The sequence below is a fragment of the Sminthopsis crassicaudata genome, chromosome 4 (genome assembly GCF_048593235.1).
Source record: "Sminthopsis crassicaudata isolate SCR6 chromosome 4, ASM4859323v1, whole genome shotgun sequence".
In the NCBI taxonomy this organism is placed as follows: Eukaryota; Metazoa; Chordata; class Mammalia; order Dasyuromorphia; family Dasyuridae; genus Sminthopsis; species Sminthopsis crassicaudata.
In genome coordinates, this window is record NC_133620.1 from 444,440,074 (window position 1) to 444,462,935 (window position 22,862).

Genomic DNA, 22,862 nt, shown 5'->3' on the forward strand with positions numbered 1-22,862 from the left:
CAAGAAAGGGACAAAAGAGTTCTTGGGATTTTTTCTGCCTTATTTTTTTTTTGAGGGATGGAGGAAGAACACACACATGTGTGTATAAATATATACTCTATATGTGTATGTGTGTGTGTGTGTGTGTTATGGAAATTCTGGGTCTAAGGGTTGGAATACCTGCCTATGTAATTGCCTCTGTTCCTGCTAATGTAAAAATATAATTTCCCTTCCCAGTTTCTATTTGTTAATTGTGTTGATGGGTGTCCAATAAACTGCTAAAGAAAACAATTGAGTTTTGTGGATATTTGGGAGATATATAGCACTTCCCACACACACACTCCCCAGGATAACCTGATCAGCTGTCTTGCCACAATGGGTCACAAGGAAGACTGACTAGTCATAGCTGGATCCATACAAATCAGTGTTCCCTTGGGGAATACACAAAGGTCTGTGATTTTGTCAACACTGGAAGCTCCTTCTTCCAGTGCAAATCCTCAATGACTTAGTATCCAATTCCTAGGGAGCCTCCTGAGGTACAGAGGTTAAGTCGCTTGGCTGGAATTACACAGCTAATGTCACAGATGGGATTTGAGATGAGAGAGGGAAACAAGCAAGTTGATAGTTTGGGTGTAGAGTAAGTTGGTCCTGTTCTACTAAATCGATCTTCTTGAGTGGAAGCTGAGGTTCAAAAAACATTTGCAAACCCCAAGGTAAAGTTTCTTTGGGACACTCAGAAACTTCGAAAAAATCAATTCAACTGAGAAATTAAATCTTTCCCATGTGACTTCAATGAGACCAAACTGGGTCTTAGCTAGTGGGGATTTTGGTCCCAATGTGACCAAACAGAAATTCTAAGGATTGGATTTTGTGTCAATCCCATAATAGTTTGGATTCACGGGGAAGGATCTTTTTCAAGAGATGAATTCATCTCATGAATTCATCAAGAGATGAATTATATTCATGGGATAGGTTAGAAGAATGAGGGAAGGAAAAGGCACAGGGAAGGTGGGGCAGGAAACACCCTTGCATTTTCCTTGAAGAGTACTCAGCTGGGGAAAGCAGCCCTCAGTTACCTGAAACTAGTACTGACTAAGCCTGCTCAAGCCAACAGAAACCACATGCTGTTTTTCCTTCAGGAAGCCAGGCAGCCAATCACCTGTGACCTGCCCTTCCTGTGTTGCCTACACAACCTAAGCATCAAGGTCTGGCACAGGGACTTGGATGCCCCTCCCATTCTTGTCAGGTGCTCCGTTGAAGAGGGCTGAACCTTTAGGGAGTGTGCTCCAGCCCCACCTCCATGGTGAAAACTAGCACCTCTGTATGATCTCACAAGCAGAGCATGATCCAAAGAATAAAATTTCCACTTCCGACCAAGTTTCATAAGGATCGTGATGCTATTCGTTCTTCCTTGCTCTTTGAGACTTGTGTGGGTTTTTAATCACTTAGCAGTTCCAATCTGTTTCATTTCAACTGTAGGAAAAGATTAGAATGATATCTCTATGCATCTTATATCTTCTCTCATCTTCCCTGATAGCATGTAAGCCCCTTGGGGTCAGGGACAATTGTATTGTATTGTATTGTACTGCATTGTTTTTTATACTCAGCACCATAAGGTCTAGCATATAGTAGAAACTCAAAAAAAATTCTTTGAATTGAACCAAATAGGTAAACTTTAAAGTACAAGAAGGTCTGCTTGATGAGGGGATATGATATTGTTGGAGGAAACTGACAATATCACATCTCTCCAGCAATTTTGTTTCAGGTGTCCTATTGAGCCACATGGTGACAGAGCCCACTGAAAATGTCATCCAACAGCCCAATTTTAGAAATGTCTTCTGACCATCATCTGTGGCCCAGTTCTAAATCCCAATCTGCTCCATGCTTAACAGCAAGGAGGAAACAAACAGTAGAAGGGGGGAAAGGATAAGATGGGAGAGTAAAGAGGGCAATAGGGAAATGTTTCACGATGAAATGCTTTCTGGTAAGAACTCCTGACTTTAGAGCATTAAAAAAAAAAAAAAAAAAAAAAAGGAAAGAAATAAAAGGGGGGGGGGGGGAAGGAGCCAACCACCCCATGAACGAGTTTTATCAATGTGAATGTCATCAGCAGCAAAAGACAAACAGTGTCCCACCCACTGTGCTCCTTTATGAGGCATTCAATCAATAAAATGAGAGCAGCTCTCTGTCAGATTTATTGGCTGGGTTCAAACTGAACACTTCTTCCACCAGCCAAAGACAGGGTCACACAGCACTGCCTTTCCGTTCCAACTGTGAACAGCCCCTGATTTTTTTTTCTGGGGTTACAATGCTTCATTGTTTAAGGTAGGCCTTGTGAGAAGTCCTGTTTGTTTTGCCTCTTATCTTATCAGCTCCTACTGCTACAATGGCCCAGGTGTACTCACCAATTTACCATCAGGTGAGAGGAGACTGTGGCCGGGGTCCAGGCCTGCTGGAGAAACCTGCTGGAGAACCGACTGGCTGGTCACCATGGCGCTGTTGCCATGATGGTTGATAGTGGAGGAGGAAGTGACCTCATTATTTCCTGGCTGGCTGTATCTCACTCCTGCAAGACAACATGAGCCCAAGTGATGGGTCATTAGAATGACCTCTAGAAATGCAAAATATCTGATTTAATGGTCTCCACTCCCTGAGAGGAAAACAAAGCTAATACACTCCCATCCCAAAACTTTTGGTAACCTTCCTAGGAGATCGAAGTGGTAGAACCATGATGTTCATTTTGGGTGGGCATCTTATTGCATCTATTCCCTTTCCTTAGGTTATAGGAGATTTAGAAGGAACCCTTTGGTATTCCCCTTAGTCAGAGTACACTTCTTTGTGGCTTTCTAATTCTTAGTCAGCACTTCCTGGTGTTTTCCCTTTGAAATTAGCTCCACATCAGAGATATGCTAGTAAATATTTAACAATCAGCTGGGGGAAAGAGAATATTGCACATATAATACACTTTTAAATTTAATCTACATTATTAAAATTTTCTCTATCACTTTCTTAAATCTAGACAAGAAAAAGAATCAATAAATCAAGCTATGATTTATAGCATTTACTGATTTTCATGGTGTATATGTTGAAAATTTAATAATCAGTCCTTAAATCAGTTCATGCTAGCTCCTGCTCTAATTTGCCCTAAATATATATTTTGCACATGGATAGATGTTTATGCATTTTCTCTTTATAATGTGAGCTGCTTAAAGGGAAGAACAGTTCTTTTTTTTTTTTTATTATTATTAGAACTTAGCAGAGGAGCAGGCACACAGCAGACATTTGATAATGCTTGTTGACTGTATTTATTGATTGAGTCTCTTTGTGGAGTTCCTCAACTCTGGGAAGCATTTTAGTCATTTTTTGGTGGGAGAGGAAGGATCCATTCCATTGACAGAAGAAAGCTCAGTGGGACGCTAGATATGTGGCCCAGGCAAAGATCATAACAGAGTCCATGTCAAAGTTCTCAAGCCTGTGTATATCCCTTCTCCATTCCAAACTCTGTCTTAGTCCCGTCCACTCCTTGACTTAGCCAAAGAAGGATGTTAAGACAGAGATGAGGCTGCAACTATGTCTTTAACTCTAAAATTTACACACCTTAATGAGGTTCTCAATTTGCTGACTTCTGGATCATAAGGGAAGACCCATCTGATTGAAGGGGGAAGGGCCACTCAAACTGTAGATGGTTAGTTATCCACTGTGACTGGGTATATAAATGCTCAGAAGCTCTTCAAGAAAAAGGAGTAAAGCATAGACTGTTCCCTACTTTACATAATTGTTTGAGGAAACCCAAGTTGAGGGTGTCCCTCTAACCCAAGGAAAGAAAAGGGTTACTCATTGGACTGAAAACTGGCTGATGATGAATCTGATCTGTAACCTGAATACAGATCAGATTCATCATCAGCTAGTTTTCAGTCCATATTCAGGTTATGGGAGCCAAGACCTTCCTGAGAAAGGAAGAAGAATAGAATTGAAAGCTGAAATAGTCCAAGGACTGACCTCACCAAAGGCACAGAATGTACAGCAAAACTCAAACCTGCCATTGCCTATTTGAGATTTTACAGAGGATTAGGAAAAAACTTCATTAGAGCAGGCTTTTTTAATCCTAAGGCTTGTGAACTTCAACTTGTATTTTTTTTAAATAATTTCATAACTGTTCAAATATCAATAGCTTACAAACCTATATAATCTGTGCATCTAAAAACAGGCTGAAAAGAGGTCCAGGGGTTTGCCAGACTAACATCATTTTAAAAAGAGGCCCATGAAACAAAAAAAGGTTAACAACCTCTGAATCATAATCACTGAGAATTTGACCTAACTATGCATACTAAAAAAAACCAAGTGGATGAAGAATTCTTATGGATCTGACAATACTATGCATTTGAATAGACAAACTATATTTCTATATCTAGCTATATCTATAACTGTATCTATATTTCAGACTAATACTGCAATGAACAACGAACTTAGGACCAACACAGAACAGACAGAAAGAAGGCTGAATTGAACTGCAAAATTCTTCTGATGATTCCCTGTTTCTAAGACACAGCTACATCTTTCTACTCTCTGGTGTAGTTTTCCCCATAGTATTGATGTAAGTTATTTGACTTCCCTAGTACTAGTTTCTTTGTCTATAATATGAGAATTCTAGATTAGATTATGTCTAAGGTCCCTTCCAACTTGAAGATCCTTCTAAAAAAATCTGTGAACCTTTGGATCAGTCTTTTATCTTCCTTAAATCTCACTTTGCTTGTCCAGAAAGTTATAAGATTGGATCAAATCTGAATTTGTGATCTGTAAACTCATTTTAAAGAATATCTGATTGGTTTCCTTTGTTATCCTGTATAGTTTATTTTATGCATTAAAAAAAAAAAAACATCACTATGAGAAAGGGTTAAAAGGCTTCATTCAATTGGCAAGGTAAGATCTGAATTCGGGGCTTCCTACCTCCAAACCCAGTCTAGGCACTACACCAAATTATCCAAAAGGGACCACCACACAAAAGAGGTAAAAATGCCTGGATTAGATAATTGCCAGTTCTAATTCCCATAACTCTGATACCAGTTCTAGTTTGTAATTTCCAGCTCAGCTATTATCTAAGATAGTTGCCCAACTGGAGTGAGCAGCACAGTGGTGATCATGCCAAACTGCATACTCTTTTGTGTGTAGTAAATAGGGTCTCAGATTTTAAATCAGGAAGACCTGAATACAAATCCCATCTTAGATACTCACTAGTTGTCTGACCTCAGGCAAATCACTTAATTTCTGGGCCTCAGTTTCCTCATATAATGAGGTTGGACTCTATGTCTTCTGTGGTCCCTTGCAGCTCTAAATCTATAATCCAACTTTTGAAAAAGTCTTATTCCTTGGTATCGCAAGCACAGGAAAGTAACAAAAGAAAACCAATATAATGGGAAAGCAGTAGAAATAGCCCAAAATTGAAAGTAGTCAGGAGATCTGCATTCAATTTCTGATCCTGTCACTCCCTGTGAGATTTTGGGCAAATCATTGACATTTACTAGGGCTCATTTTCCTCATTTGTAAAGTGACAGAGCTTTAATAGTCTCTAAATTCCCTCCCCACCCTAAACCTGTGATCCTATTAAATTGTAAGGGACAACAGTTCCCCAAAGAATCCTGAGAACTTCTGTTATTTGGTCCCTTAAAATTCCTGCTACTCCTCACCTGCCCTTCCCATTTTTCAGAAATATCCTTCCTTCTGTCCTTCCTCTCTCTCTCTCTCTCTCTCTCTCTCTCTCTCTCTCTCTCTCTCTCTCTCATCTCCTCTCTCTCTCTCTCTCTCTCCTTCCTCTCTCTCTCTCTCTCTCTCTCTCTCTCTCTCTCTCTCTCTCTCTCTCTCTCCTTCCTCTCTCTCTCTCTCTCTCTCTCTCTCTCTCTCTCTCTCTCTCTCTCCTTCCTCTCTCTCTCTCTCTCTCTCCTCTCTCTCTCTCTCTCCTCTCTCTCTCTCTCTCTCTCTCTTTCTCCTTTCCCTCTCTCTCTCTCTCTCTCTCTCCTCTCTCTCTCTCTCTCTCTCTCTCTCTCTCTCTCTCTCTCTCTCTCTCTCTTTCTCCTTTCCCTCTCTCTCTCTCTCTCTCTCTCTCTCTCTCTCTCTCTCTCTCTCTCTCTCTCTCTCTCTCTCTCTCTCTCTTTCTTCCACCCCCATTGCTCTGACAAGCTGTTTGCCTCCCCAAGATGCTTTGCTCTGGAGTGAGTGGTGACAGTACTGGGAGCCAGGCATGTTTCCATCTCCCAGCCTGTCTGCATCATCGATTCAGTCTCAAGTCAAACATAGCCTCTCAATTTAATCTATTTAGTTTGGCTGAAAGAAGAGGGCCAGCCCTTCGCTGATCAAATATGGGTCATGAGTAGGCTTCTTCCCTGCCACAGGCTACAGAATTATTTATTTTAAAATAATTAACCAAGGGTATCCTCAGGAAACAAAAGCCTTCTTTACAAGGAATCCCTGGTGAGACACACACAAGGACCATTTATTAGAAACAAAGCACCTGGCCTGAGGATAAAGTATCAATAATAACAATAATCCCAATACCCACACCTCAGGTTCTTAGAGAGTTTTGAGATTGACAAAGCCCTTTCTGGGCTGGCTGGCTGGAGTACTTATATTGCGATTCCCAGTTTTTCCATGAACTTGCTGAGTAATCTTAAGTGAGTTACTGTCACTCTGAGATCTTTTCTAGAATTAAAGATGGTAAGCAGGTGGTCCTATAGTTCCTGACCCCAAAGAGGCACTGTCAAGGAATATGTGATTGGCACTGAAGGAGTGTGGGAGATAGGCAGAGCATGAAAAAGGTGGCAAGAGGAGACTGCTGCTCATCCTCCAGGTCTATGTTTATTTTCAACCTCCAGTCAGTCAGTAAACATTTATTAAGCACCTGCAATGTGCTAAGCACTCTAGAGAAACTTCCTTCATAAGCTCTCCATTAAGCAGTCCAGGGCCCTGAAGAATCCTTGCCATTGCTTACATAAACCAGTATTTGTGTATAGCAAAGGTTGATGAAGAAAGGCAGCATCTAGAACAGGGAGTATTTGTGGTAACAGAGAGGGTGGAGAGAAATATTGGTTAGAGCAAGATGAAACAAAACTATCTGGCACTTCACAGACCTAGAAAGCATTGAGGGCAATAGAGAAACATAATGGTTTAATCCATAAGCATAATCCATTATGATCAGTCTACCAAAGAGTACCAGAAGGGTCTTAAAAGCTACTGAAAAGAACTTGGACAGCATCTCGCCTTCTCCCTCCAAACAATGAAATTTTCTATTCAGTTCAATTCAATAACCATTTATTAAGCACTTACTAAGTACCAGGCACTGTGCTAAGCACTGGAAATTATTAATTGGGGGGGGGGAAGGCACTCCTGCCTTCAGGGAATGTGATATTAATAAAAGAATTTGTGAATGAAAGCATGAATTAATGTTGCTGGTATTATATGATCTAGAGGAGAAAGAAACCTGAGAGCTTATCTAGTCCAGGGCTTCTTAAACTCTTTCCATTCATGACCCCTTTTTATTCAAGAAAGTTTTATGTGACCCTGGTATATAGTTATGTAAAATAGGTATACAAATCACACATTTACTGATAATAAATCATAATTTTACTACTCCTACATTCAGTTACCAGGTTTGATATGGGGTTATAACTCATGATAAGAAGCTGGGATCTAGTCCACCCACATCCCCCTCCCTCCACACCCTCCATTTATAAATAAAGAAACTCAGGCTTATAGCTGAAATAACTTATAGTCACCCAGGAAATAAATAATACAGCCAGAATTTGACTTCAATTCTAGTGGGTTTTCCTATTATATTTTGCTGCTTCATAGGGATGAGAGTAGATGTGGACTTGGTGGGATAGAAGAGGCTTCAAGATGCCAGCTCCTGCCCATGACACTTACTACTCCCAAACCTGTGATCACTATAATAATAACTGGGGCCTCTAAGGCACTACAGAGGTTGTAAGTGCATTATCATTTGCAAAGGTGTTTGTCTACCTTTGAAAAGTCCCTTGTCCTTTTCAAAATTCAGATTGTTTGCTTTCTCCTAAGAGAAAACTTCAGACTCTCCTTAGTTGTTAAGACTCTCTCCCTCTTTAAATGATCATAAATACATGTGCATCCCTTTCCCTCCATCTAGTAGAATGCAAATCCCTTTAAGGGCAGGGATTATTTTTCATTATTTATATCCCCAGCACCCAGGACAGTACCTTATACACAGTGGATACTCAACGAATGCTTGTCACAATGGACAAGCTTACAACAACTTACAACAACTGTGGGAAGTAGGGAATAGAGTTACTATTCTCCATTTTATAGATAAGAAAGTGAGCTCTTGGGAGGCTAACAGACTTTCCTATGGTCAGACATATAGTAAGCAAGCATCAGAGGCAAAATTCGAATCCAGAACCTCCCCTTCCAACTTCAATGCTCTATGCCAACACTGCTGCTCGCTATATGGCATTCCTTATTGAGATCACTCTCTCTTAACTCATGGCTACTATATTCCATTATAAGGTCCCCACCTGAGCCCTGGAAAATGAATTATAATTTATTTGGGGGGTTTCAGAAGTTGTAGAGAAAAATGACCATTTATTTGGTAACCAACATTTAATTAAGGCTAAGTGAACCTCAAATACCTGTGTTTTCAAATTAGGAGGAACAAGAGGCATGTTTATGGGGGTGCTGGAGCCCAGTGGATGTTCTGGCAGAGATAATCACTGAATTTTCAGTATGAGCATTTATTTACACCTCTAGAAATTGTTAAATGCTATAAATCAGAACTTGATTATTGATTTCTAAACTTAAGAAAGTAATGGAGAAAATCTTAATAATGCAGATTAAACTTTTAAAATGTAGAAAAAGATATTTTTATTTGCCAGTGTGCCCCTGCAAAGAAAGCTAATATACCTAGTTCAAAGTAGTTTAAAGAAGCTAATATACTTAGGGGCTTCAAGCCTCCAGTTTTCTAATTTAATTCAATCCAATTTTTTTTTCAAATGTGTCAGGTACCTTCTACCTATGGTCCTGCACTACACAAGGCCAATCCTGGCTCTTCTAGTTATTAGTTCTCTCTCTCTTCTTCTTCCTTAATTCCTTAGTATTTACCATAATTATATTTCATGTGACTTCTCTGTTGGTGTGTATCTCTAATTTCTCCTCAATTTTTCAAGATCGGAGGGTTTTGCCTTTGTTTGGGGGTCCTCAACCTTAGCACAATGGCTGAGACATGGAATTTGGCTGAAAGATGCCTGTGGAAACTAAGGCCCCAAAAGGTTTCACAGCTCTGGATCACAAAGTTAATTAATGTCTCTGGCAGGGTTCACACCCAAGTCTTCCTGAATCCAAGGCCAGCATTCTATTCCCCATAGCCTTTCAATGACTGCATGTCTAGAACTCTACTTGGACTAAGAACAGATGGGGTAACAGGTCAAGGATTCCTAGGGCTCAGCTCCACTAATCACAGGGCACTGTGGGAGCCCAGGCTTCTCCATAGATTTCACACACATATTCATACTCATACACTCTCACACACAAACACTCATATACTCCCATATACACACACTCGCATACACACATACATATACAGTCTCCCTCCCTTTCTGTCTCTATCTCTGTCTGTCTCTTTCTCTGTCTCTGCATCTCTCTGTGTGTCTCTTTCTGTGTGTCTGTCCATCTCTGTCTCTCTCTGTGGGTCTCTGTGTCTTTGTTTCTCTCTCTCCCTCTGTCTCTGTCTCTCTCTTTTTCTCTCTCCCCCTCCCTCCCTCTCTCTCTCTCCCCTCTCTCCCTTCCTCCCTTTCTTTTTCTTTCTCCCTCTCTCCCTTTCTCCCCCCACTCTTCCTTCTCCCCTTCCTTCTCTTCTCTCTCTGTCTGTCTGTCTGTCTCCCCCCCCAAACCCTCCCAAGAGCCTATGGATCAGAATAGATGACCTGGGGTCTGAAGGCTGCCCTTGGAATCTCCCTGGGATGCCTTTTGCCCCTTGTCATTTCAAAACCAATCTCCCATCCCTGATAATGCAGGAATGTTCCTGGGGCAGGTGGACCTTTGCCAGTTCAAGTGAGCGTCCCAACCACGAAGAGAGTAAACATTACTCAACAGGCTGGGACACTGTCACACACATTTTTTTTCCTGTGTTCCTAACCTCATGCAGAGTGCAGCATAGCTACTGCAGAGTCAGAAAGTCAGAGAATTCAAGCCCTGGGAGTTGAGCAGATGGCCAGGAATGCTTTTCCAAAAATGAAATAACAGAGTCCATAAATTATGATCAGCTTGTGTTTTCTTTCTCATAGAGTCAAAATATAGTGTATATGTGGGGGTGGAGGTGGCGGGGAAGGGTTCCTCCTCTGGCTTGTCTTTGACCAGCCTACAGAGAAAACAATACATACGAGAAATTCTCAATTCACTTCATGGGAATCACTTTTCCTTAGGAAGGTCTAGAGAGAAACACACAGGGACAGAAACTGAGACAGAGAGATTGAGACCATACAAGACAAAATTAGAGAGAGACTGAGAGACAGAGAGAGCAAGAGAGAAACACCAGAACTCTCATTCTGTCAAGTGAGATTTGAAGTTTTGGAACACATGAGTATCATGTAAGTTCCTTGAGGTGAGAGGCAGTTTCTGTCTTTGTATTCCCAGTGTCTAGCACTCAACTTTGAATCTGTGCAATTATTGTACAAAACTGCCTGCCATCTAGGGGACAGGGTGGAGGGAAGGAAGAGAAAAATCCAAACAGAAGTGAGTGCAAGGGATAGTGTGGGGGAAAAAAATTACCCATGTATATGTACTATCAAAAAAAAAAGTTATAATTATAAAATAAAAATATTTTAAAAAGAAAAAACATCTGAGTAATTATTTAATGAACAGAGTAGTGCAGTTCTATATGGCAGTTCTGTGAAGAAAGAAATCCAGAGAACTGCAAGTCTCTATAGCTCATGCTCTTAGCATCTTTTTTTTTTTTTTTTTTTTTAATATAACTTAGATCTCCTAATTGTTCTTCCTGCCTCCTATCTTTCCAATCTGTTCTCCCTGCTGGTGCCAGCAAATCTGAACATGTCACTCTCCTACTGAAAAAATCTGCATTGCCTTCTTTTTGCCACGGGATAAGTCACAAGATCCTCAGATCAGCATTTAAAGCTCCCCACAAGCTGACTCCCCCCTAGCTTTTCAGTCTTATTTCCTATTACTTCCCTTCATACATTCCCCATTCCAGTCAAACTGCCTCCTCACTGGTCCCTATCCAAAATATTCTATTTCCCACTTCCATACAGAGCGGTCCTCTATCCTTGGAATTCCTTCCTTCTTACTATCGCAAGCTTCCTTTGAACAAGACTTTTTCACACACACACACACACACACACACACACACACACACACACACACACACACAATTTTCATGCTTTTTCCTCTCTCAAATTCCTTTAAATTGACTTTGCATTTTCTTATCTTTATACATGCTTTGTTTCCCACTCCTCTTATGAAAGCTATTTTTCAACTCTGTCTCCCCAGTGCTTTGCACATAGTAGGTGTTTATATGCAATTGTCCAATAAATGTTTGTTGGATTGTATTGACATTTGATTTTCTCAGTTTCTTCCCTGTAAAATTAGGATATTCCTTGCAGTTATGATTATTTCCTTCCCTCCAGGAACAAGACCCAATGTGTGTTTGCAAAAGGTTTAGAAGATTAAAAATCTCCTAGCCTTGGGAGCAAAAGCTGTCTGAAAGATAAAAGCAGTTCAAACACTGGGCCAGTTCCAGTTCCCAAACCCTTTTCTAACTGCAATGGCACATTGAGGGAGGAGGCAGCCAGCTCCTGAGAGGGGAAGCATATACAGACCTGCAGAGACTTTAAACATTCTTGACTCAAGGGCAAAAGTTGAATGATACTTAAGGAAGCACACAAACTGGTTTTCTCATAAAAATCAAAGCAAATGTTACCAGTGAGAGAGGATAAAGAGTCTCCCATCAACAGTGTCTTGGCTGTGAACAGAAGCCAGCGTGCACCATGCACCTGGGAAATAAAAATCTCTTATTCATGACGGTTAAAGATTTCCTCCTCCCCCCTCCTTCTTCAATACACTTTGTTCTCAACAGACTCTTGGTTTCTGTAGCACTGAATGTAAACATTGAATTGTTGCAAATGAACACCTCAGTCTAGCAAAAGAATAAGCGGAAAAATGCAAGTGAAAACACTGCTAAAAGGTTGTTGGAAGCTGATGAATTATGGCAAATTTCAGGACTAGAAGACAGATGACACCTTGATGTCAGTGAAAACATGGGGGGAACTACTGGTGAGGATTGTGGTATGCACTATCAGATTGTAATTGCAGGGTCAGTGGGTTTTGCTAAATTGTTTTTTGTTACAAGTCAATGCTATTTTGTTATTGTCATCTGAGTTGCTGCAATGAAAGGTTTCATCTTAAGCAACAAGTGCTTACGAATATACAGTGTTTCATATTTAATTGATATCTTATTGCTTGGCTTCTCAAGGGATGGGGAAGAGATGAAAGAATGAGAATTTGGAACTCAAAATTTAAAAAAAATGAAAGTTAAAAGTTTTAAGGTAATTAGGAAATATTTAACCAGATAAACAAATATATATGTGTGTTATACAAATGTGTGTGTATACACCCACACGTATATGGTATTTTCTTTGTAAAAGCAGGAGAAATATGGGCATGGAAAATTGAATGTAGCATCACATTTTTTTAAACTAACAGATTACTTTTGTAGAACTTTCCTCCTTTTTCCTTCTTTAAAAATAATCCTTTATTTTAAGAAATGGTCTCTGGAAGGGTATATTGGGGAAAAGAAATTAGGAAATGTTGATGATGTTAAAACTAAAGATAACAATAAAAATTTTTAAAGGATGGATGGCATTTTTTCCATTAACAGTGACTGGGGTTTTGTTTTGTTTTGTTTTGTTTTTGTTGGGGGAAGGGAGATGTTTCTATTTGAAAGTGAAGAAGAGTTAAGGAACAGAAGAGAGAAGATGATTTTCTAACAATCACTTAACATCACTGGATATTACTGGGTAGTTCCTTTCAACCTGTACCTTACAAGCACCTTGCAGTAGACCCTAGGTTCCATGAAGCTCCCCAAAGCCTTTTTGTCTCCCAGTTATGTATCAATGAGTCAGAATAACCCCAGAATAAACCAGAATAGCTCTGACTTAGGATTCCAAGCGTAGGCATTTTTGGTCCATTATGATGAATGGTTGCAATGAGGATGGTGTTTTGATCTACATTCTAAATTCCAGGAAATCTTGTCAGGACCAGACAGCAGCCACAGAAAGAGATTAAAAAAAATAGAAATAGAAAGGAATAAGGGAATAGTGGATTGAACTCTGTATTTGGGGATCAGGGAGAGCTAAGTATGAATCTTCTGATGCTTTCTAGTTGTATAATCATGAGAAATCCACTTAAGATTATGAATTTTGAGCTGGGAAGAACCTTAGAGACCATCCAATTTTCTTATTTTACAGATGAGGAAACTGAGGCCCAGAGTTATGAAGTTACCTGTTCAATATGTCACAGATGGCAATTGAAATCTAGATCTTCTCACTGAGCTATTTAGCATCTCTGAGCCTCTGAGCCAATTTCATTGTCTATAAAACGGATCATAATACCATTTTCAGGTCATCTCTCTCAGGGCGGTTATTGGGAGTATCAAATGAAATACCATATGTAAAACAATTTGTAAACCTTAAAAGATTGTGCAAATGAGTCATTACTATTAAATGGACATGGAATCAGAGCTTCTCCATCTGGAATAATAATGCTTATACTATCTACCTCATGTGCTTTCTGTAAGGATCAAAGAGATAATCGATGGTAAAATGCTTTGTAAACATAAAGTGCTACAAAATGAGTTTCATAATGAATCACAAAAATATTCTAATATCTGGTTTTCATATAGTACTTTAGTTTTCAAAAACACTTTACAACATCTTATTTGATTCTCACAATAGTCCTGTTAGGGTAGATGTATTGTAATATTTAATAAATGAGGAAACTGAGGCAGACATCATTTAAGTGACTTCCTAAGGTTCACACAGCTAGGGTCTGAGATCTTATGGGAATTCTGAATCTTAATCTAGCACTTTGTGCACTGAGCCCTCTAGCTGTCATATTTATGGCAAAGTTAATAATAGCAATATTTTCTCTTTGCCCAATGCAAATTTTCATCACTGGCCCTTCGCCTCCTTAATTTTTTGGTAGCCAAATTAAGTCTAATGATAATAAGCACTGAAAATTATTGTTTAAAGGAATTCAAAAGCACCAGATACATCTCTCTGATGTAATACCAACTTATCTTTGCCGTATATCCATTATGGCATCTTGGAAAAGTAGCTTCACTTCTGGAGTCCTTAGCTCTTCATATATAAAATAAAAGGATTGGGCCAAATGGCATTTAAAGCCCCTTACAGATTTAAATGCAAGGTTTCATCATCTGAGCAATATTTCATTTAGCAGTTTATGAACCTCTTGGGTTGGTCCAAGTAGTTCACACTCATAAATAATTGATTATGTGTTATGAGACTCATCTTGTTACTAGGTATGAGACTCATTTTGTAGCACACAGTTCTGTGGATAGAGCACCAACCTTGGAATCAGGAAGAGTCATTTTTCTAAGTTCAAATCTGACTTCACACACTTACAAGTGTGTTACCCCAGACAAATCACTTCACTCTGCTGACTCAGTTTCCTCAACTATAATATGAGCTGGAAAAAGAAATGGCAAAGTCTTCTGGTATCTTTGCCAAGGAAGCCTCAAAAGGGGTCATGAAGTGTCAAACATAATTGAACAACAACAAGAAGTGATAAAAAATTGCCCAGTTATGTTGCAAACCTATTTTTCCTCTGTGGCAACAAGGATGTACATGTTTAAAGCACCATACGTCCTTTTTTCAGTGATTTGGAACCATCATGATCATGTGCACAGTAATTTGATGGTCAATCGGTGAGTATTAAATTACACTGGAGTTCACAACACACTTTTCAAGATTTATTGGAAGGGTTTTGCAAGTTCTGCAAGGAATTACTGATCTAGGTTCAAACCCCAGTTTTAATGCTTACTAATCTCCCTAAGACTCAGTTTCCTCATCTGCAAAACAAGATTTTAAGCTTTAATTCTCTACATTAGATCCTTGTAGGGATTCCTACAAGGCTTATGGGTTGCTATAAAGAGTCAATATGGACTTCGAAGGTCTTCTGGCCATTTCATAAGAGGCAATATGCTTTAACTCAAGGTCACACAGTTACTAATGGCAGAACCAGATTATAAACCAAAACTCCAACTCTAGACACAATGTTCCTTTTCATTGTAAGTTTACAATGAAGACTTTTTTTTTTTTTTCAAAGCAATGAGTAGAAGGTAAGGAGTGCAAATTTGCAGAATTTGGTTTTGGGGACTTGAAAATTATATCAGCACCATAAGAACAGGAAGACAACATCCAACAATGAAAAAGCATGGACTTTGAGGTCACTAGGTTTGAATTCTAATCCTAGCTCTGCTGATACTCATGTGATCCTGACTTAATCATTACACTCTATAAACCTTAGGTTTTGTAAAATAAAGGATTTAGACTCAGCTCCCTTCCAAATATAAATTTAGTAGCCTATGGAGGAAAGTGGAATAGTATAAAAGACTACCTCTGGAGGTCAATATGGATGAAGCACAAAAAGATGAAGAAGAAGCAATCAATTAACTGGGAGTGGCCCAGACAGGCCAATAGAACAGCCTAACTGCTTTCTTTTCAGATGATGACTGGCTAAGGATGAGAAGAGGAAAACAGTTGAGTTTGTTGCTGTTGTGAGGGCTGTATAGAAAATACTGTGCAGCCCAATAAAGCACAGTCTGGGCCCCAGTGTCCCTGCCTTCAAGCCATGCTGGCCTGGTCTTTTGAAAGAGCTCCTGCACAACCCTGCTGTCTTACCCTGGCCTGGGGACAAAAGTGACTGTGCTTGGCTGGAACACAGGACAATGATGGTGCTCTCAGTTTGTCTAGGAAAAAGGGTGAAGACCATAAAGTTTCGTGAAGACTGAGCTGCGAGGAGCCCAAACAAGAGTTAGGTCCAATATAAACAGACATCTATATTGTGACGGAAGAGCTAATAAAATCCTCTGAGAAAAGAAGTTTCCATCTCTGTGGCCTATTCACAATGATCCCTAGGCTCGATCACATTGGAAGACAATGCTTCCAGAACAGTGTCTTAAGCCAGAACCAGCAGAGGCACCCCATGGGGGGATTGTCCCTTCAAACTAGGGCCTCTTTGAAAGGTTCCCTGAGGGATGTTCCTCCTCCACTCCTACCCCTAATCATTATCATCATCATCATCATCATCGTCGTCGTCGTCATCATCATCATCATCAATCATTATTTATTGGCTGGGACTGAGGTCTAGGATTAGGGGCAATACTAGAACAGGGATGTTAGACCACAGAGGCTTGTGCCATTAGAAGGCCTTGGAACCCTTCATGCAGCTAGGGAACTTATCTAAAAGCTTTGGAGAGAAGGATCCTATATGAAGAACCCAGCAATGTAGATTTAAAACAGCTTGGTATTATAGTAGATAGAGTACTGGATCTAGAAACAGGAAGATCTGGCTCAGAGATGTATTAGATTTAACTCCTAGGTAAATCATTTAATCTCTCACAGTCTTAAGTACTTTGTCTGTAAAATGGAGCTAATAATAGCATCTAGCTCACAAGGTTGTTGTGAGGATCAAATAATATGTAAAGAACTTTACAAATCTCAAAATGTTTAGCTATTATTTAGGACTGGAAGGTATTTCAGAGGCTGTAGGGCCAGAGGAAGATCAGATAAGCTTCAAGGAACCTCAGGAGCCATCAAGTAAAAACCTGTCATTTAACAGATGGGGAAACTAAGATCTGGGAGAGGGAAGTGATTTTGTCCAAGAACATAACAGATAATAAGTAGCAGAGCAAGCATTCAAAGCTAGGGTTCTAAGTCCACATCCAGAATTCCTCCCTTTCTCCCCTCCATTATACTGACAATCAGCATTCCTGGAAAAGACTAAGAGAAGGTCATTTGTTTAAGTCCTTAAAAGATAGAAGGGGGAAAAAAGCCAATATCAGAACACTAAGTACTGTCCAGTTATTCCTTTTAAATTCCTTTTAAAAACTTTTTGGTCCAGCATGATGAGCCTCGTTCTTGTTCCTCAGCTCCATTCTCCATGCCTTTGTCATCCTGCCTGCCTAGAATTCCCTCCCTCTTCACCCCTCTCATAGAATCACTAGCTTTTGCCAAAGGTCCACTCAAGTAACTCCTCAATGATGTCTTTCCCATTCCTAGCTGTCAGTGGCTCCTTCCATTCCAAATATTTTCTTATACTAATCTTGTATGCTGTTTTTCTCAAATAAAATAGAAGCTCCCTAGGGGCAGGGATTTTTCTTTTGTCTCTGTATCCCCAACACCTAATACAGAGTTTGAGGCAGAGTGGATTAATAAATGCTTCCTAGACCCTTAATTGCCCATCACAGGTTCTGGGGGAAGCATAAGGACTAAAAAAGTACATTAAAGCATTTGGGAGGAGGCAACTGCAATCCTGCCACAGCTAAATGAAGAGGTAGTGGAAAGGGGTAGGCTCAAGATACTGGTTAATCCTGCCTTTCAGTGACTTTCACCTTTATGATAGAATTTGGAACTTTGCAAAATTTTAAATTGCATTTGCAGAAAAAATTACAAATATGATTTCACTAGATCTTCACAACTATCCTTAGAAGTCAGGGTTGTTATCACCTTCATTTTACAGATGGGGAAACTGAGATAGAATGAGTGAATTATCCAGGATAATATAGCTAACAAGTGTCTGGCAGTGAATTTGAACTCAGGGCTTCCTGACTTCAGGTCCTACCTGAACCATTGTACCTAGCTACTGTCCCCCCAAAATTATTTGAAATGTATTTAATATGTCTTTTGTTTTGTTTTGTTTTTTGTTTTTTGTTTTTTTATCCCAGGCACATAGACTGCATTGACCAAGTTGGAGGTTTTTATTGAAGAAGTTCCTTGGCAACTCAAAGCCAGGAAGAACTCTGGGTTCAAATCCTACCTCTGGGGATAGCTGGGGGCACAATGGACAGAGTACTGGTCCTGTAGTCAGGAGGACTTGTGTGCAAATATGACCTCACCCTGAGCAAGTCATTTAACCCCAATTGCGAGAGAGAGAGAGAGAGAGAGAGAGAGAGAGAGAGAGAGAGAGAGAGAGAGAGAGAGAGAGAGAGAGAGAGAGAGAGAGAGAGAGAGAGAGAGAGAGAGAGAGAGAGAGAGAGAGAGAGAGAGAGAGAGAGGTAAGGAGTCATATAAAGTGCTTTGAACAGAGGTAAGGTATATAAAGTGCTTTGAACAGCTTAAGTACTATGCAAATGTAATCTACCTCACTATCATTCCAATTACTAATACCATTATTATTATTATTCAAATGCCTTCCAAATTTTCTAACAAAAAAACTCATTTAGATTCTAATAATAGGGGCAGCTAGATGCTTCACTGGATAGAGCACTGGTCCTGAAGTTAAGAAGACCTGAGTTCAAATCCAGCCTCAGACACTTAATATTTACTAGCGTGTGACATTGAGCAAGTCACTTAACCCCAATTGCCTAAAAAAGAAAAAAAATGTCTAATAGTGATACACTCACAGGTCCATGGAATTTGAGAGCTGAAAGGATCTTGAAAGCCCTTATAATCCCAGGGCTTCTTAAACTTTTTTTTTCCACTCCTGACCCCATTTCACTCAAGAAATTTTTACATGATCACAGATATGTAGGTGTATAAAATAGATATACAAATCTAATATTTGACAATAATAAATCATAATTCTGTGACCCTTACATTCAACAAGAAGACCCCATGTAAATTCGAGAACCACAGTTTAAGAAGTTAGGATCTAATCTAATCCATCCCTGAAAGAAATTCCCACTGAAGCCTAACCAACAAGCCTCTACACAAAACACCTCCTAGAAAAGGGGATCCACTCCCAAGGCAGCTCTTTTTACTTTGGGACAGCTCTAATTAATAGGAATTTCCCCCTGACATGAAGATCAAATTTGTTTCTTTTAACTTCTACCCATTGTCCTCCCTGAGTGCTCTTTCTCCGGGTTATTCATGCCGAGTCTCTTTAACTGATTCACACGGGACATGGACTCAAGGTCCTTAGCCATCTTATCAGCTTCCTTAGGATGATCTGATTATCAATACACTTTTTAAAGTGCAGGGTCTAGCTTGGTACACAGCACTCCAGACACTGACTGACTAGGGCAGAGTACAGGAGCACTATCACTTCCTCATTCCTGTAACCTTTGTTTCTCTTAATGCAGCCTCAGATCTCATTTACTTCTGGGGCTGTCATATCAGCCTGCTGATTCTTCTTGAGTCTGCAGTCCATTAAAAATACTCTAGAGATCTTTTTCAAACTGCTATTTAACAATTCCTCCTCTACCTTGATTTTTGAGCCCCTCTAAGACTTTACATTTATCCATATTGAATTTCATCTTCTGAGATCCAACCCAAAGCTCTAGCCTATAGGTTCTCAAGAGGTCTCTAATACCATTTTAGAGGATCTTAGAGCATCCTCCAAGTCAAAACTGTTTTCACAATAATACTAAGAAGTTATTTGCCTCCTAAAACACAAATCTTCAAACTACATAAAATCCAAATTTTCACACAACTGGTGAGGCCATATTTTTTACATACAAACAAAACAATACATTGCAACAGATTGCAAAAGCAGGCATTAGAGAATCCAGTCGGCTGCTAGTAAGCCAGATATTTTCAAAAATATTTAAAATAATGCCAATCTTCTCACTAATTAATTTTTTGGTTTTAGAAAATAGTTCTTTTTCATTAAAGTGATTATATAACATGTATTGGCTCTATTGTCATTTTTACCTAAAGTAATCAATTTTTCTTGGATTCCAACTCTGACATCCAGTAGGTTAACTCACTTTGTGTCATCTGCAAATTGGACGATCGAACCATCTACACTTTTATCCAAATCACTGATCAAAATGTTCCTCAGAAAAAGTACAAGCTCATATTCCTGGGGTATGTCATTTGAACAACAGTTGTCAAAGCTGAGTTACAGCCCCCATCACTCAGTGAACAGGCAGACTCTTGACTGCCACTCAAAGTTTTGAAAGTCCTGAGTTATAAGGTGCCTAGTTTATATCCATTGTAAATCTGTTTATTGTGACTGGCTCCTCCCAATCTGCTGCTGTTGTAAAGTTCTGATGACCCCCCAATAAAGCCGGAAGACTTCTAACAGCACATATTCCCTGGCCAGGGAGGGAAGAAGAGAGGGAGGGAGAGACAATGATTGGAGCTATAAAATCATATAATGGCACATACCCCAACTGGAGATTCAGCTTTCTGAGTTGAACACAGAGATATAAAAGGGTCTCAGGGGTATTGTTTTAATTATCTTCTAAATATAATTTAGAATTTCCCCATCGCATTCCATACACAAAAGGATCTCTCATTTTTAATCCAACTCCCTAACTTGTCATAGATACCAGAGCTGACCAGACTTTTATCTTCCTGGAAGAGGAGGAGTACTGTTTCTCTGTGTCTCTAGTGCCCTTCCTCCCCAACTACTTCATATTTGTTTTCTGTTTAATATCATTAAGTACTTAAGATCATAGATTGAAAATTGGTAGGACTTTCAGAAGCCAACTGATCCACTTACACTAATTTTATGAGTGAGAAAAGTGAGACTCAGAAAGTTTGTGACCGAGATGAGATAAAATAAAATGCTTAGTGTATTCCCTGGTATATAGTAAGTCCTTAACAAATGATTCTTTACTCTTCCTTGGGCAAGATCATACAGGGAGTAAAAATTATAAGAAGGATTTGAACCTGTCAAATTCCATATAGATTTCTTCCCAATAAGCTTATGTACAAAAGCTTATTTTTTTTTACTTCAAAAGAATGTGAGCTCCATAAAAATAGGAATGATTTCATTTTAGGGGGTGGGATGTCTCTCTAATACCAAACACAAAGCAGGTATTCAATAATGCTTTCTAATTAATTGTTTAAAAAAGTGACTAGCTTCAGGAAAAGCTAAGTTATATTTTATTTTTAAAGCAATTATTTAAACTATGTAGATAAATGAAATCCATGTAGCTACGTCACTTTAAAGGAAACTATATTGTCTTAGAGTGGCAATAAAATAATTCATAACTCACAAGGGAAAAGATGAAGAAAAACGTGATACTGTTTTTGGAAAGCACAAAGATCTTTAGACGTCATCTCGAAACAGTTAACAGAAGAGATCTCAGAGACAATCTAGTCAAGTCACTTCATGGTCCATAGGAGGAAATTGAGGTCCAATCTCTTTACTTTAAAGATGAGGAAAGCAAAGACCAGAGAGATTCTGAGGTAGATATATACCAGTGACTTGCCCAAGTGAGCAAAGCTAGGACCTCACATTTCTAATGACTCCACACTAACCCCTTTCAAACCCCTTCTACTCTATCACACTAGCTCATGTGAAATTGCCTCCTCCTCTCCAACTTTGCAGATGCTTCCAGAGGCTCCTCAATCCAGGAGCTAAGGGGATGTGCTAAGGAGCCAATCTAAAACTGTCCCAAAGAATCATAAATCTGGCATGGCTCTGTGAACCAAAAGAAGGTTGCTGACATTCCCTTGGAAAGTAATTAAGAGCCAAAGATCATCTGTTCTATGTTATTCTCTGACTCTGGGGGAGTTGATGAAGTGGGTGCCCTGAGAAAGCCTGAGCTAAGATTTACTCTGTAGGGCTAGAAAGCATTAAAATGATTGAGTCCTTTCCTTGTTAACTCTTGACCCCCCCAAGGGCTGCCCTAATAAAAAAGATTGCTTCTGAGCAAATTTCTAGATCTTAGGGCCATGTGCCAGAAGTAGAATATCCACCTAAAAGAGCTAAAGAAAGACACAGTAATTATGAGTTGTGGGGGTTGAAGTCTGATCTGAAGGCTTCATCTATCAATTCAACAATTGGAATCAAAAGATTTTTATTCAGTGCCTATAAAGTGCTAGGCACTGAGTTGAGCACAGGGAACATCCTTCAGCTACTCCTGGTGAACTGGTTTCCCAGCACTCATTCACTGCCCTTTCTCTTTCTTATATTCAGATTGACTCTTCTTTGTCACCTTCTTCATCTTCTCAACTCTCCCCATTTAAAAAAATACATAGGGGAACCAGCATAGGGGAGAACAAAGGCCTGGCCTCTTGAGTAGAGTGTCTCTCCTGACTGGCAGGCTGGCAGACCCATTACCAACAGGCTTTGCAAAAAGGTGTTTACAACTCTTTTAACATAAAGACAAAAATGCCTTATTGAGGACAGAGAAGTTCATTTCTGACTCTTAGTTTGTGAACCTGACCTCCCATCATTCTCAAGGACTGGGCAGCCTCTCCACCCCATTCCACCCCACCCAGTGTGTATTTCCCAAGAAGGCATCCCTGGCAAGCGGAATGAACTGCATTTGGGAGCTTCTTGTAAATATTGCCTAGCAAAAGGCCTGTTTTGCAAAGTTTCTAAGATGTTAAAAGATGAGGAACACATGAAGAGGACATTTAGCTTATGTTTATGTAACACTTTATAGATACCAAAATTTTCACATAAATTACCTCAATGGAACCTCTTCATAGTCCTAGACGTTAGACAGCTGAAGCAATTCATCCTCATAACAACCCAGGGATATAGATATTATTACTAGCCTCATTTTACAATTAAAGAAACTGAGGCAGATGGAGATTAAGGGACTTACCCAAGGTCTCACAGCTAGTGTCTGAGGTTGGGTTTGAATTCAAGTCCATCTTGATTTGAGTTCCAGTGTTCTATCTATTATGATATCTAGCTACCTCATTACT

The 22,862-nt window shown here is 39.6% G+C and overlaps 1 protein-coding gene across 10 annotated transcripts in view; it reads right to left on the reverse strand.

The window, feature by feature from the left end:
- HNF1B (HNF1 homeobox B) overlaps positions 1–22,862 on the reverse strand; it is a 78,535-nt gene that overhangs the window by 27,150 nt on the left and 28,523 nt on the right. For all 10 annotated transcript variants that reach the window (XM_074263504.1, XM_074263502.1, XM_074263508.1 and 7 more), the window contains exon 5: positions 2,385–2,545. In XM_074263504.1, the coding sequence (XP_074119605.1) occupies positions 2,385–2,545 (161 nt within the window). The remainder of the gene's footprint in view (positions 1–2,384; positions 2,546–22,862) is intronic.